Genomic DNA, 13730 nt, shown 5'->3' on the forward strand with positions numbered 1-13730 from the left:
GTGAAGAAGCCGGATGTGGATGGTTACACGTGGTCAGTGGTTGAGAAGTCGGTTGGACATACTGCCAATTTCTCTAAAACCATGTTGGAGGAGGCTTATGGTAGAGAAATTAACATTAAATTATTTGGCAACAGCTCTGGTGGACATTCTTGCAGTCAGTTTGCCAATTGCACGCTCCCTCAACTTAAGACATCTGTGGCAATGTCTTGTGTTTACAAAACTACACATCTTTTATTGTCCCCAGCACAAGGTGCACCTGTGTAATGATCATGCTGTTTATTCAGCTTCTTGATATGCCACAGCTGTTAGGTGGATGGATTATCTTGGCAAGGAAGAAATGCTCATTAACAGGGATGTAAACAAATTTGTACACAACATTTGAGAGAAGTTGTGCATATGGAACATTTCTGGGATCTTTTATTTCAGCTCATAAAACATGAGACCAACACGTTACATATATATTGTTTTGTTCACTGTAAACATGTTTGTGTTTGATGGAAAGAGGATGGTGACAGGGAAGTACCCCACCCACACTGTTACCAATCATTCTGCATGGAAATGTGTATCCTATGACACTAGGCCTATATAGAAAAAAATGAATTTAAAGGGACTCCATGTTTGTAGTTTTTATGTTGTTTTATTATGTTATTATAAAGTTAACATCTATCAATCTAGTACAGACAATAGGACAAACAGTATCCTGTGTACAATCAGTTTTAAAACAGACATTGAGGTAAAACTGCTACAGTGCTACAAGTAACGACACTGTCTCGAAAAATGATTTTATCTGCAAATATATACTCTTACTTACTAATATATACATTTACGGTAAAATAAATAATCATAAAAACATCAGACTTTAGAAATCCATAAAAACACAAAAACTAATTTGTACAAAACTTTGGATTTAAAGACCATAAGAAAACGTTTATAAGCTAATTGTTTAGACAAACAGACGGACGGACGGACGGGCGGACGGACAGCAGACAGACAGACAGACAGACAGACAGAGACAAAACATTAAATGAAATATAAATGCAGAAAAGCACACCTGGTATCAACAATGGATGCTCAGTAGTTTATCATAGTCAAAAAGTCATGTAATGACTGGGGCTGGCCTTTCATTTCAACAGGATTACAGCAGTCAATGTATGAGGAATGTCTAAGTCTATGGAAGATGGACATGGTGAGAGCTACACATGCCTGAGACAGAAAATATATAGTTGACTATTTCATTAAACATCAACCTTTACTATTTCTCAGGAGCATCTGGAACCAGCAACACTATCGCTGAAGTTCTTTGCTCCTTATGGTCTTCATAACTCTTGATTCAATGTTCAGTAGTGTAATTTTTGTTCTGCAAAAGATATGAATATTGTTTTGCATTTGATCTCACATAATATAGGTGTACTGATGTACAGTAGACCTGTGAAACAGGTGTCAGATTTGTCCAAGCAATGAGTAGTTCATCTAAGCAAAATGCTCTACATAATTGTGAATCCACAGTTGGACCAGTAAATGCATGATTCCCCAAACAAAACAAAGAATAGCAAACAATACTTATCAAAATATGTCTATTTGGTTAATGTACATACATGTCTATGCTGTCTATTTGCAAAATGAATTAGTAGAAAACTTCACATTGTTGTTCGAACTAAGTCTAAACACTTTCTTTCACAGAAAGAATAATAACATACATAAACATACAGTTCCTTATGAAAGTATTCTCACCGCTTGACTTTTTCCACATTTTGTTGTGTTACAGACTGAATTTAAAATGCTTTTAAATTGAGATTTTATTTGTCACACACAATACCACATAAAGTCAATGTGGAATAAAGTATTATTTTTTTTTTGGACCAATTCATAAAAAATGAAGAGCTGAAATGTCTAGAGCCAATGAGTATCCAACCCCTTGGTGAAGTACACTTTGGATGGTGTATCAATACCTCCAGTCACTACAAAGATACAGGCGTCATTCCTAACTCAGTTGCTGGAGAGGAAAGAAACCACTCTGGGATTTCACCATGAGGCCAATGGTGACTTTAAAACAGTGACTGAGTTTAATGGCTGTGATAGTGGAAAACTGAGCATTGATCAACAACATTGTAGTTACTCCACAATGCTTACCTAATTGACAGAGTGAAAAGAAGGAAGCCTGTACAGAATAAAAATATTCCGAAACATGCATCCTGTTTGCAACAAGGCACTAAATTAATACTGCAAGAAATGGGGCAAAGCAGTTAACTTTTTGTACTGAATACAAAGTGTTATGTTTGGGGCAAATCCAACACAACACATTACTGAGTACCACTCTGCATATTTTCAAGCATAGTGGTTTTCCTAGAGGAAAAGCTGTGGTGTATTCAACAAGGGAAATAGTTTGCAAATGTTGGCTAATGTCAGCTAACATATTCCGTTTGTTAACGTTAGCTAACAGCCTGAGAAGATAGTGTGTGGCGAACATAAGTGTCTGTTTCAGGTCTAAAATACCGCTAAAATACCGGCATGTATACTTTCTAATATATTTAGTAGGAATAGCTAAGTCGTTTTCAGGTTGAATATTGTCGCTAAAAAGCCACAGTAATCCTTACAAAGTAATCCTTATATTTTTTTATATTTCACCATAACATTTTTGAATGTTCATTAAAATCGTTCAACTGAAATTGTTACTCTGGCAACATGTTCCCTGCAAACGGAAGCCATGTTGAACTCGCCTTTGATTCAGTCTGCTTTCCAACAGACACTGGGAGATGAATTCACCTTTCAGTAGGACAATAACCTAAAGCACAAGGCCAAATCTACATTGGAGATGCTTACCAAGAGGACAGTGAATGTTCCTCAGTGGCCGATTTACGAAAATATTTGTTTCTCGTAATGATCAACATTCAATTTGACAGAGCTTGAAGATTGTTGAAAAAAATAATGGGCAAATATTGTACAATCCAGGCATGCAAAGCTCTTAGACACTTACCCAGAAAGACTCACAGCTGTAATCGCTGCCAAAGGTGATGTATTGACTCAGGGGTGTGAATACTTATGGAAATTAGAAATTTCTGTATTTCATTTTCAATAAATTCGCTACATTTAAAACAGTATATCTTCACTTTGTGATTATTGGGTATTGTGTGTAGATGGGTGAGAAAAAAATATATATTCATAATTCAAGCTGTAACACAACAAAATGTGGAATAAGTCAAGAGGTATGAATACTTTCTGAAGGCACTGCACCTACATACATGTTAATAATTAGCAGCATACAAAGGGAAAAGTCTTGATAGTTTCAGTGATGCTGCTATTTCTAAGGTTGGAGGAGAAAGAATAAGCCCGGAATCAGAATCTGAATCAGATACACAGTTTTTGGTCAATGTTTTACAGCAACTGCAGCTGGGTTGCCACTTGCCATCAGATTGCTGTTCATGACATACAAATGATACACTGAGGAGCATTTCAGATTACAATAAGTAATAGCTTACAGATAACATAGCATATGTGCATTCATTGGGCATAACAAAAAAAAGAAATCATTATTCTAGTGGGCAATTCCCTTTCACAAACGTTCATTCTCAAACACTAAATAGCATGGGTTTGTCTGCACCGGGCCACGTGGTGATATACACACCGTGTTTCGGTTAACGTTACTAACACTGATAAAAACGAGGAGAATAAGCTTCATACTCTTCAACTAGACACAAGTGCTGAACTTTCAAACTCACTTTAGACCGAACTGCTCCTCCAGCTGAAAGTAATTTGTCTTTGGGCTAAACGTTTGTGTTTATCATCGACCGTACTGTGGCCAAACCTCCTGCGGCAAAGTTCCGATGAGACATTTAGAGTACATTGTATAGGGATAAACGTCGATTGCTTTCTTAATATTCTTAATTTCAAACCTGTTGTTTGGTTGACTTGTGCTCATGTGCTTTTTGAGATCAGAATAATCCCAATTAATACCACAGATAAAAAAAAGCCAGAGGATTTGAGAATACATGAAATGTAAAAACAACATTCACTTAGGTACAATTGCATTCTAACCCCAACATTAGTAACAGGTTAACACTAGATCTATATTTAACATGAAAAAATCCCATTCACTCAGTCGAAAAGTTAGTTACCACTTAAATACCACAAATGTTGAGTAGAACATGTGCTTTTGAGTGTATCAATAGCTAGGTTTCCATCCAATTGACTACAGATTTTCATGCGAATATTCTAAAATCTGCATAAATGAAATATGCACATTTTCCCACTAGATATGCGTTTCCATCTAATTGACTTGTTGCAGATAAAAGTCTGTACGTGATGACGTAGTGCACATAAAGCATACTTTCGCGGTTGAATTCCCACACAAGTTAAATGGGTTTCCATCACATTCCCAAAATGTTGCATTATATAGCGAATGTGCCCACTCTGGTATTGGGACGTGTGCTCTAGCCAACAGCTAGAGATACAATGTGGGTATAGCCTACATGATGAGATTATCATGGACAAAATAGCGAGATTATTTTTATTTGTCAAACTGTAGCCAAGCATCGATCATCATGTCACCAGAATAAGTATCTGGATATTTATTGGAAAGGTCCATCAAGCTCAATACAGTGCAATTTCACCCCCCTGGAAAGTTCATCATAATTGATTTAATCTGTAGCCTAATAAATGGCATCTTTTCCAAGTCGTATTGGGAAGACCAAACAACAAATCATCCCTTGACTCCAAGATAAAAGCATTTCCCCCGCCATTTTTTTGCATGATTCATTTTACCAACGCAAAAATTTTGCACATTGTCTAAAGTATTTTGTTTTGTCGACATTTGGAAAGTTTACCGGCAAATTTGCTGTTTCCATCAGGACTTTCACTGCATTTTTATGTCCGACATGAACTTTATAAGCAAGTAAAAATGTTGGATGGAAACCTGGTTATGGTAACACAAAGTTGAGAACATAGCTCAGAAATGCTGTTTTTTGTAGATATATAAACTCATCCGCATTTTATGTAAAAAATAACACCATGAGGGTGGAGAGCAGAGAGTACCACAACAAAATTGTTGTCACTATCTGGGCAAGCGGCAAAGTCGTAAACCCCTCCAATTTATCTTCCTCAAATCTGATTTTAAACCTAACCCTAACTTGAACCATGCTGCTAACCTTATGCCTAACCGTAACCTTGAATTAAGATCAAAAATATACATTTTGTTTTCATACATTTTTACAATATAGCCAATTTTTTACTTTGCTGCTGGCCTATCAGGTGGGAATAGAAAAATATGACATGTTCATCATAGATTGTATGGTGTCCCAAAAGTTTAGACAGTAGTGCTGTTCTGCTCTACTTGAAGGTGACAACACAGAGTACACAGATAATTCACCAATATGGTGCTTGTTAACAGCACAGTTTATATAGCACAGTTTATATAGCCCGTATAAAACCTAGTTCTCTTTTCTTGTGTCAGGAAACCAATACCTTGAAACACCTTTCTGGAAATCACTTGAAGTCCCTCCTTGGCTTACAATCAGACCAGTCTGTAATGGTCTCCTCTTTCGCCTCTATCGATGACATGGTGTTCATCAGCATCATCATGTTGTTTGTCTGAATGGAGCCTCCAAGGGCGCACCTCTGTGTTCTAGAACTACCTCAGCATTCTAAGACAGGGGCTGAATCCACCACGCATGACAGGCGGCTATATATTTTTTTGCCTATTAGCTGACTGTACTATAGCTGAGTCGGTTAACGCTTGATCAAAGTCAAATCAAAGCCTCTCAAGTTCTCTGAGCCCGACTCGTACAGTAGCTTCTTGTTTTATATGTTGAAGTCTTAAAAAAAAAATTGGGGTGAGGTGCAGAAAGAGTGGTGCCAGAGGCCCTATCTATTTGCAGGTGTGGACATCGTAGACTCGAACACACTCTTGGCAGCTGACGTAGCAGCACCAGTGGAAGATACAGTGGCACTTCTCCTTCCGTTTCTCCGCCTGGGTGTTGTGTCCCCGGCCGCAACACAGCAGGTCGCAGCCATCGATGCCGTGCGACGTCAAGTTACAGGTGCGATCGCGTGTCCCGAACGAGCCTGTTTCTGGGTTGGGTTCGCAGAAGTTGGGCGAGCTCTCGTAGTAGACCAGGTCTCGCTCCGTGGGTGGTTTGAAGAAGTTGTACTTGCTTCTCAACGTCTCCACCCAGCCACGGGACTCCTTGTGCTTCTCCACCACCATCTCTGAAGCACTGTCATACTTGTCCTTCATGTAGTCTCCAATCACTCTGAAGTCAGGCTGGGACCACCAGCATGTCTTCACCTCACAGCTGCCGGACAGGCCGTGGCACTTACACTTCAGAAACATGTTGTCATTCAGAGACTGAGGGAGAGATAGATGCAGGGATGCAATTAATTTAATGAATGTTAAGTCTAACACTTGGGGATCTTTATGAATGTTTAATCCATAAGGCGGATATTATCAGTGAGAGAGAGAGAGAGAGAGAGAGAGAGAGAGAGAGAGAGAGAGAGAGAGAAAAAAAAAATGTCTCACTGTTCGACCCGCCTCGTTGTTGTGGCGGTTCATGGCGGAGCGCGCATCGGGCCGGTTCTCACGAGCGTCTGCAAACTCCCGGGACACCATACTGCCGAACTCCACGTCCTCGCTGCAGCCGCCCCACTTCCAGCCCTCGCCGGGCGGACCCTTGTGGCGAGTGTCGCAACCACAGATGGTGGCCGAACCCTCCGCACAGGACCGTGTCACCGCGAACGCCACACCGGCTGATGCGATGGCATGAACGAATGCTGACTCACGCGTGGCTGTAAAGAGAGGGAGAAGTAGATGTCAGGTTTATATATCTATCGTATGGGTACATTCTTACAGACGTGAACAACCACATAGGTCTTTACGCAACGCTGCTTGTAGGCAGCTCAGTTCTTGTGTGAAGGATCTCTGATTGTCAATGAGTATAGTTCATACAGATGTAGGATCTAAATTTGATCACTCTTTTGTGGCTGCAAATTTTCCCACAAAGCAGGAAATGCACAATTCTAGTGTATTTCAGTTTTAAAAAGTATTCTAAAGTTTGCAATTTCCACTTTGAAATTTCAGTCTTGATTTGCCCTGGCGAGAAATGTATCAACCCCTACAAACATGTCCATTAAATGTCCATCATAAATGTCCATCAATGTCCATCATAATAATCCACATTTCCTGTTGCTGAAGGATGATTTTCCTGCTGTAGCAAACCAGCTCAAATTAAGATCCTACATCTACAGTATATGGTTTACATACAGGGCCATACGTCTGAAACCATGGCAGTGCGGAGAATGATAAATTGTTACCAATAACTTTGCTGGAATGTACCCATTAATGTATCTCAAAAACCACGTAGGAATTCAGATCAGTGTCTACCGAACGATGATGCTGGCACCTGCTACTTTTCTGTGCTGTCCTGTATAATGCTATATAATACTGTAAATGTCACACATCAACCCTACCAAGGCAAAGATTCAATTTACGTAATCATTAGACCACGCTTGTTCGTGAAACAATGCTCCATCAAGCTACGATCCATACACATTCCATCGACAGTGTCATAGACATCTGCAATGTATGACTATGTTGATTGGCATGCCAATACAGTTCGATTCAATCCAATCTGATCTGCTTGAGCAATCGAGGACAGTCATCTGTCTTGGGTTTGTGTGCGTGTGGTGGGAGAGGGAGGGAAAGAGCAAGCGATAGAGGGAGGGAGGTCTCTGTCTGTCTGACATAGTTTACTGATGACTCATCATCAGAAACTTCCAGAGAGATGAGAGGAAGAGACAGGCCTGACAGGACTATAATTAACAGACTCAATTAAGCTTTTGAAAGGTTAGGAAAATGGCCTCACACTATAAGACTAAGCCGAGAGCGAGAGAGAGAGAGGGGGGTTCAGGTGATGTGTCGTACATGTCAAACTATAACCATTTAATATGAGGTGCAATGTTTCACTGAGGTCTCGTTGACGTTCCACTGTCCCTGATTTTTAAAGGATCCCTTATGACAGGAAGGATTCCCTGGATATATGTGCTTAGGTCTTGTATGGTCTTGCACAATGACAAGAACAGAAAGACAGCCAGGGAGAGAGGGTAGTCGAAGGGGAAGAGAGCGAGAGGAACAGGGAAAAGGAGAGCAAAAGGATGACGGGAGGGAAAAAGAGAGAAAGAGGGAGAGAGTTGGACAAGAAGAGGGAAAAAGAGAGAGAAAGAGTTGGACAAGAAGAGGAAAAAAGAGAGAGAAAGAGGGAGAGAGTTGGACAAGAAGAGGAAAAAAGAGAGAGAAAAAGGGAGAGAGTTGGGGGGGGACAGAAAGAGTGAACTAGTTGGGGGGTGAGAGTGAGATAAGTAAATGACTATGGGGAGTAGGTACTGTGTGAGCTCCTCCCAGGCTGCAGGTTTGAACCAGTTTGAGGAATAAGGGGCATTAAGAACAATGATGCAACAGAGGTTTACTGGCACCATTCTCCATCACACCCTCCCTTAGCAGGACTGTACCAAGCACTATTATAGTTTACTCTGGGATGTCGCATCTCAGCATTGAAACGAAAGGCTTGCGCATGCTTCGGTTCGGCTGGTGCCTAGACGAACTCAGCTAGGCGAACCGAATGAGCGTGCACACACACTCCCTTAAAAGACCTTCGCTTGAAAAACAAGATTCATTTTATTTCAATTGAAAAAGGTGCCAATGGTACTTTGTCTATCTTGAGACGCTGTAGCCAGTATACACTTCATCAACATTGTCAGAATTAATCGTAAATAAGTCAAGAAATCGGTCATTCATTTTGATATTTTTGCCCAGTAGATGTTATTCGTGCAATTTTGAATTTAACTAAGATGTTTGGTGCTGTATTTTAAGTGAAAAAACGAGTCGTCTATCATTGAACGACAACAATCACTTCATTGAAGAATCCCTACTGTTGACCAATGACCGATGAAGGGGCGTAGGCTTCGGCTACCGAAAGTACTCCAAAAGAATTTGGGGTGTGCACGAACATCATTGAAAAAACGGCCAAAGTGTCGTCATAATATATGCACAAACCGTTTCGGATGGGAAGGATGAAGGATGCGGACGACTTAACAGTCTAGTATAGATTAGTTGAACGTCTATAGTCCAGTTGACATGTTACTGAGAGTTTATTGAGTATCTATAGATGGACTATCCAAAGAAGTGTTACCCAACCTTATCCCCAGTATCTCCAATATCCTTCGCTGCTCCTTGCTCATAATGTTTTGAAATTGTGTGATATATATATGCCGCGGATGGGGAAAACAGAATAAAAACAAAATAAAGGGCTAATCTATTTGCTTGGACCTCATCAGAAAATGTCTTCCGTTGAAACGTACAGATAGAACTTTACAAATGGCAGCGCAGTTGATGTTGACCATCTTCTTGTTCCGTTACCCTGAAGCAGTCACTAGGTGGTGGCTGGTAGTTGGAGGTATGAATGGTCTAAAGCTTGGGAGGTTGTCTTTTCTATTTGATTATCAGGAAGCCAATAAACCACGGGTCAAACCCTTACGGCTTACTGACACTGATGCCGCGGAGCAAAGAAAGGGGGAGAGAGGAGGGAGAAATGGAGGGATGAGACCAAAAGAAAGCAAACTAAGACCTCTGGGGACAAGATGAGAGAAAGAAGGAGAGACTGAGAAAAAAAGAACTAGGTCCTGACATCTAGGGGTGGGTGGTGGGTGGGACAGACCAGGGCTTACCTGGAACAGAATGTGCCGGGGGGTGCCCAGCCTAAGTGGACTGATTACTTGTGACCCCCCCTATCATAGTTTGCCGGACCCTGGCATGGCAAGTGGTCCCAACGACCTGCTGGGGGGCTGAATCCCCTATTGTGCTGCCACTGTCACGCCGCGTTAGCCCCACAATGGCCCCAGATATTTTATATGAATTCTGCCCTCGCCAGTGATTAGTGGGGACCAAGTTAAGTCATAGCAACAGAGAACTATGCGTTGGCCAGACCCCGCATGTCGGCAGACTGGGAAATCCCTATTCAAATGGTTTAATAAAACAATCTAAAGGGCGTGTGAATGGGGAAAAGCGCTTTCTCTCCCGGCTTAATCTCATGGTTGCGGAGATATTGTGCTTCGAGCAGCGCCCAGTGGGGTGCGGGGCTAAGGTCCCTCCATCAACTCCATTTACCACACCCATTCTTTCTTTCTTAGCCAGAGTTAATGATATTATGGTGCGCTAACCTCACCTCCCCCAGCATGGAGAAACATGCACTTTATGAAAAGCAGGGCCCTCTTAGCACATCCTAAACTGTAACACTTTCTCATCCGGAGGTCAGGGGTCATAACCTGAATTCCCTGACTGACCTTTTCACTGCTTGGTTTAGTTGAGGCATTAAGCACCTAGGAGAAGCATATAAAGTGCATCACTTGAACTCATTGACATTTGAACACCTAGAATACAGAAGCAGATGCACTGCCTTTATTTTCCATCTAAGACAGTTTTTTTGTATATCAGTCCATCAATCAAGTAAAAATACCTTGATTCTCCAACCTTTGTGACTATGGTTGTCGGTGGCACATTACTCTCGAGAGTACTGCAGTACTATAAAGTCCAACTGTGAAATGACTACCTGAACTATAATTCACAATCGGGACAATACCACATATTATTGCTAATTGTGAGTCCATATCATCACTTACAGGTATTACATAATGGAGACCTAGCCTATCAGAAAGACACTCAATATCTTTCGTTATCCATTTAATCCACTGGTGTGACTAACAGTGCATGTTTATACCTGTGAGACTCAGCTTTTGTGTCTGTGTTCGTGTGACTGTCTGTCCTCTCTTGTTGGCCTTCCCCGTTCTAAGCAACTCTATCAGTCACACTAGGCTAGGGTTTGGCTACTTCTCCTACTCCAAGTGCGCCAAACAAGCTCTCCAACGAATGTCCCTGTCCTGTCCTGTCCGACGCACGCATGCACGCACACGCACACACACACGCGCACGCACAAGCGCACACACAAACTGAGAACACCTGCACAGTTTGCCTCCCCTTTCATCACAGACAGATTCCAGCGGCACATGTTTTGACACTTTGGTTAATGTAAATTAATGAGTGCTGACGCAGACATAGCCTGGAGGTATGTTAGGCCCTGTGACAAGGGCAGGGCGGGTGGAGAGTGGAGAGAGAGAGAGAGAGAGGAGGGAGAGAAAGAGAGATAGGAGAGTGAGAGAGAGTGAAAGAGGAGGGAGAGAAAGAGAGATAGGAGAGTGGAGAGAGAGAGAGCGGAGGGAGAGAAAGAGAGATGAGAGAGTGAAAGAGGAGGGAGAGAAAGAGAGATAGGAGAGTGAGAGAGAGTGAAAGATGAGGGAGAGAAAGAGAGATAGGAGAGTGAGAGAGTGTGAGAGAGCGAGAGAGCACGGGAGAGAGAGAGAGAGGGAGAGACAGAGAGAGAGAGCGACAGAGTGAGAGAGACGAAGAGACCTCAGGAAGAGCCCCCGTTTAACGTGAGGGAGAAAGATAACTGGCTGCCCATAATCTCCGTCATGCTTATCGGTTAGGGATGGTTCCACATGCATTCATGTAAACAAATGATGGAAAACACCAAGGAAAACTGTCCCAAAACCCGAATAGACCCGAATACTATGTAGAACGTTTGCATAACAGCACATCTGCATGATACTGTTTGTTTGATGTGTACTGAACAAAAGGAGAGATAGCGTGAGTGAGAAGATGTGATCGGTACAACGGGTTGTTGCCAGAACCAGCAATAACTCACTCAGTGTTTCAGGGCATTCTATAACCTGTGTGTCTATTCAAATAAGTGTATTCTCTGTCATACACTGAGTGTGCAAAGCATTTCCATGACATAGACTGACCAGGTGAATCCAGGTGAAACCTATGATCCCTTGTTGATGTCACCTTAAATCCACTTCAATCAGTGTAGATGAAGGGGAGGAGACAGGTTAAAGAAGGATTTTCAAGCCTTGAGACAATGAAGACATGGATTGTCTTTCTTGGGGGTGATTGGGCAAGGATTGAGGATGGATGGGCGAGACCAAAGATTTAAGTGCCTTTGAAGGGGGTATGATAGTAGGTGCCAGGCGCACCGGGTTGAGTGTGCCAAGAACTGCAACGCTGCAGTTTTTAACGCTCAACAGTTTTTAAGGCTCAACAGTTCCATGTGTATATCAAGAATGGTCCACCACCCAAAGCACATCCAGTCAATGTGAAGCATTGGAATCAACATGGGCCAGCATCCCTGTGGAACGCTTTCGACACCTTGTAGAGTCGATGCCCCGATAAATGGAGGCTCTTCCGCGGGTAGAAGGGGGTACAACTCAATATTAGGTAAGAAGTTCCCAATGTTTTGTAACCTCAGTGTATAAATCCATTCTAAATCACACATATTTGCCTTCAGTCATCCTTTCCCTAACTAAGTGATGCCATATACAGTTGGTTATGTATCTGAAGGAGAACACCTGAGTCCCGCTCTTTCCTCAGCTTTGCCTGGAAGCTGTTCACAGGGGGATGCCTGCCAATAAACTGGTTAAGACAAGGGATTGGTGTTAATAGGCTAACTGACAGATAGGTGCAAAGCTTTTGAGGCCTATGGTTCCTTTCAGCCTTTCTCCCAATAAAAAAAAGCCTAAGGAGGAAACAAACACACATCCGTCTGCTCGGCAGACAAACAGAACAGACACTCTAGCCTTGCCGGGGGACAATGGACCCGATGCACAGACAAATACAAGCATCAATCAAAGCAAATGAAATGAGAAACTTCTCCCTTACTAAGCCCTATCAAAAGACCCTGAGCCCCGCCAGTCACTCTCCCCGGGACCCTGACAAAGACACTTAATCCAACCACTTTGACCTCTCACGTTTTTAAGGGCTTCACTGACCTTAATCCAATCAAAATGATTTACTAAAGCCCCCCCCCCCAGACCCAAAGAGTAGCCTGGCCTGGCTGCCTCCCTCCCCACCTCCCCTTTCCACCCAGTGCCCCTGCAATTTAGACAAGGAGGGAGAGAAGCCATGGGGGTGATGTGGAGGTATTTACACCACAATGAGGCCAGGGACTGTGAACCCCTATCATTACCCACCTACTTGAGCTCAAGCCTTCTCCATCAATGTAACAACTGGCTCAAGAGTTTATTAAAAGCAATTGCCCCAACTAACCCCACATCCCACTCTAGTAAACATCAGTCTTTTCCAAACCCAGTTGACAGGTTTAGACCCCCCCCCTCTATTTTTCCTCTTCCCCCTCTCCTCTCCATTACTCCTCCATGCTCCTCTCTGCTCATCCCTCTACCCTTGACTACAGGCAACTAATCCCAGGGTCACAGTGCAATAGTGTGGTGACAGAGAATCCACTAGCTTCATGATATCACAGCTGAATAATACAAGAATGAACATTTTTAGAGTAAAATATGGGTGCTTCTTCTTCGGTTAACTTAATCTCAAATAGAGATGATAGAACAGAAATTAGAAAACGTCATTTCCTGCTAGAATTTAATTGATAAGGTCTGTTTTCATCCCTATTTTACACACCTCACATAGAAGCTGAGGGGAGGGAGAGGGGGAGCCTTGAAGGGGATTCCCTTCCAGAGAAAATTCCAACAAAAGACAACATTCTCCACCCAAAGTGTGTATACATATCATTTCATCTGTTCAAACAGCTCATAGCTGAGTGACTCTCACAAGTCTATTTGAACAAGGATTTTAATTGCATATGATTCTCTCTCTCTCTCACACACACACACAC

The 13730-nt window shown here is 42.2% G+C and overlaps 1 protein-coding gene across 1 annotated transcript in view; it reads right to left on the minus strand.

Moving 5' to 3' along the window:
• Positions 1 to 629: 629 nt before the first annotated feature.
• LOC118394815 (protein Wnt-3a) overlaps positions 630 to 13730 on the minus strand; it is a 30277-nt gene continuing 17176 nt past the window's right edge. The window contains exons 3-4 of the mRNA XM_035788386.2: positions 6512 to 6777; positions 630 to 6340 (exon numbers count right to left, since the gene is read on the minus strand). Of these exons, the coding sequence (XP_035644279.1) occupies positions 5861 to 6340; positions 6512 to 6777 (746 nt within the window). The 3' untranslated portion in view covers positions 630 to 5860. The remainder of the gene's footprint in view (positions 6341 to 6511; positions 6778 to 13730) is intronic.

The sequence above is a fragment of the Oncorhynchus keta genome, chromosome 15, assembly GCF_023373465.1.
Source record: "Oncorhynchus keta strain PuntledgeMale-10-30-2019 chromosome 15, Oket_V2, whole genome shotgun sequence".
NCBI lineage: Eukaryota > Metazoa > Chordata > Actinopteri > Salmoniformes > Salmonidae > Oncorhynchus > Oncorhynchus keta.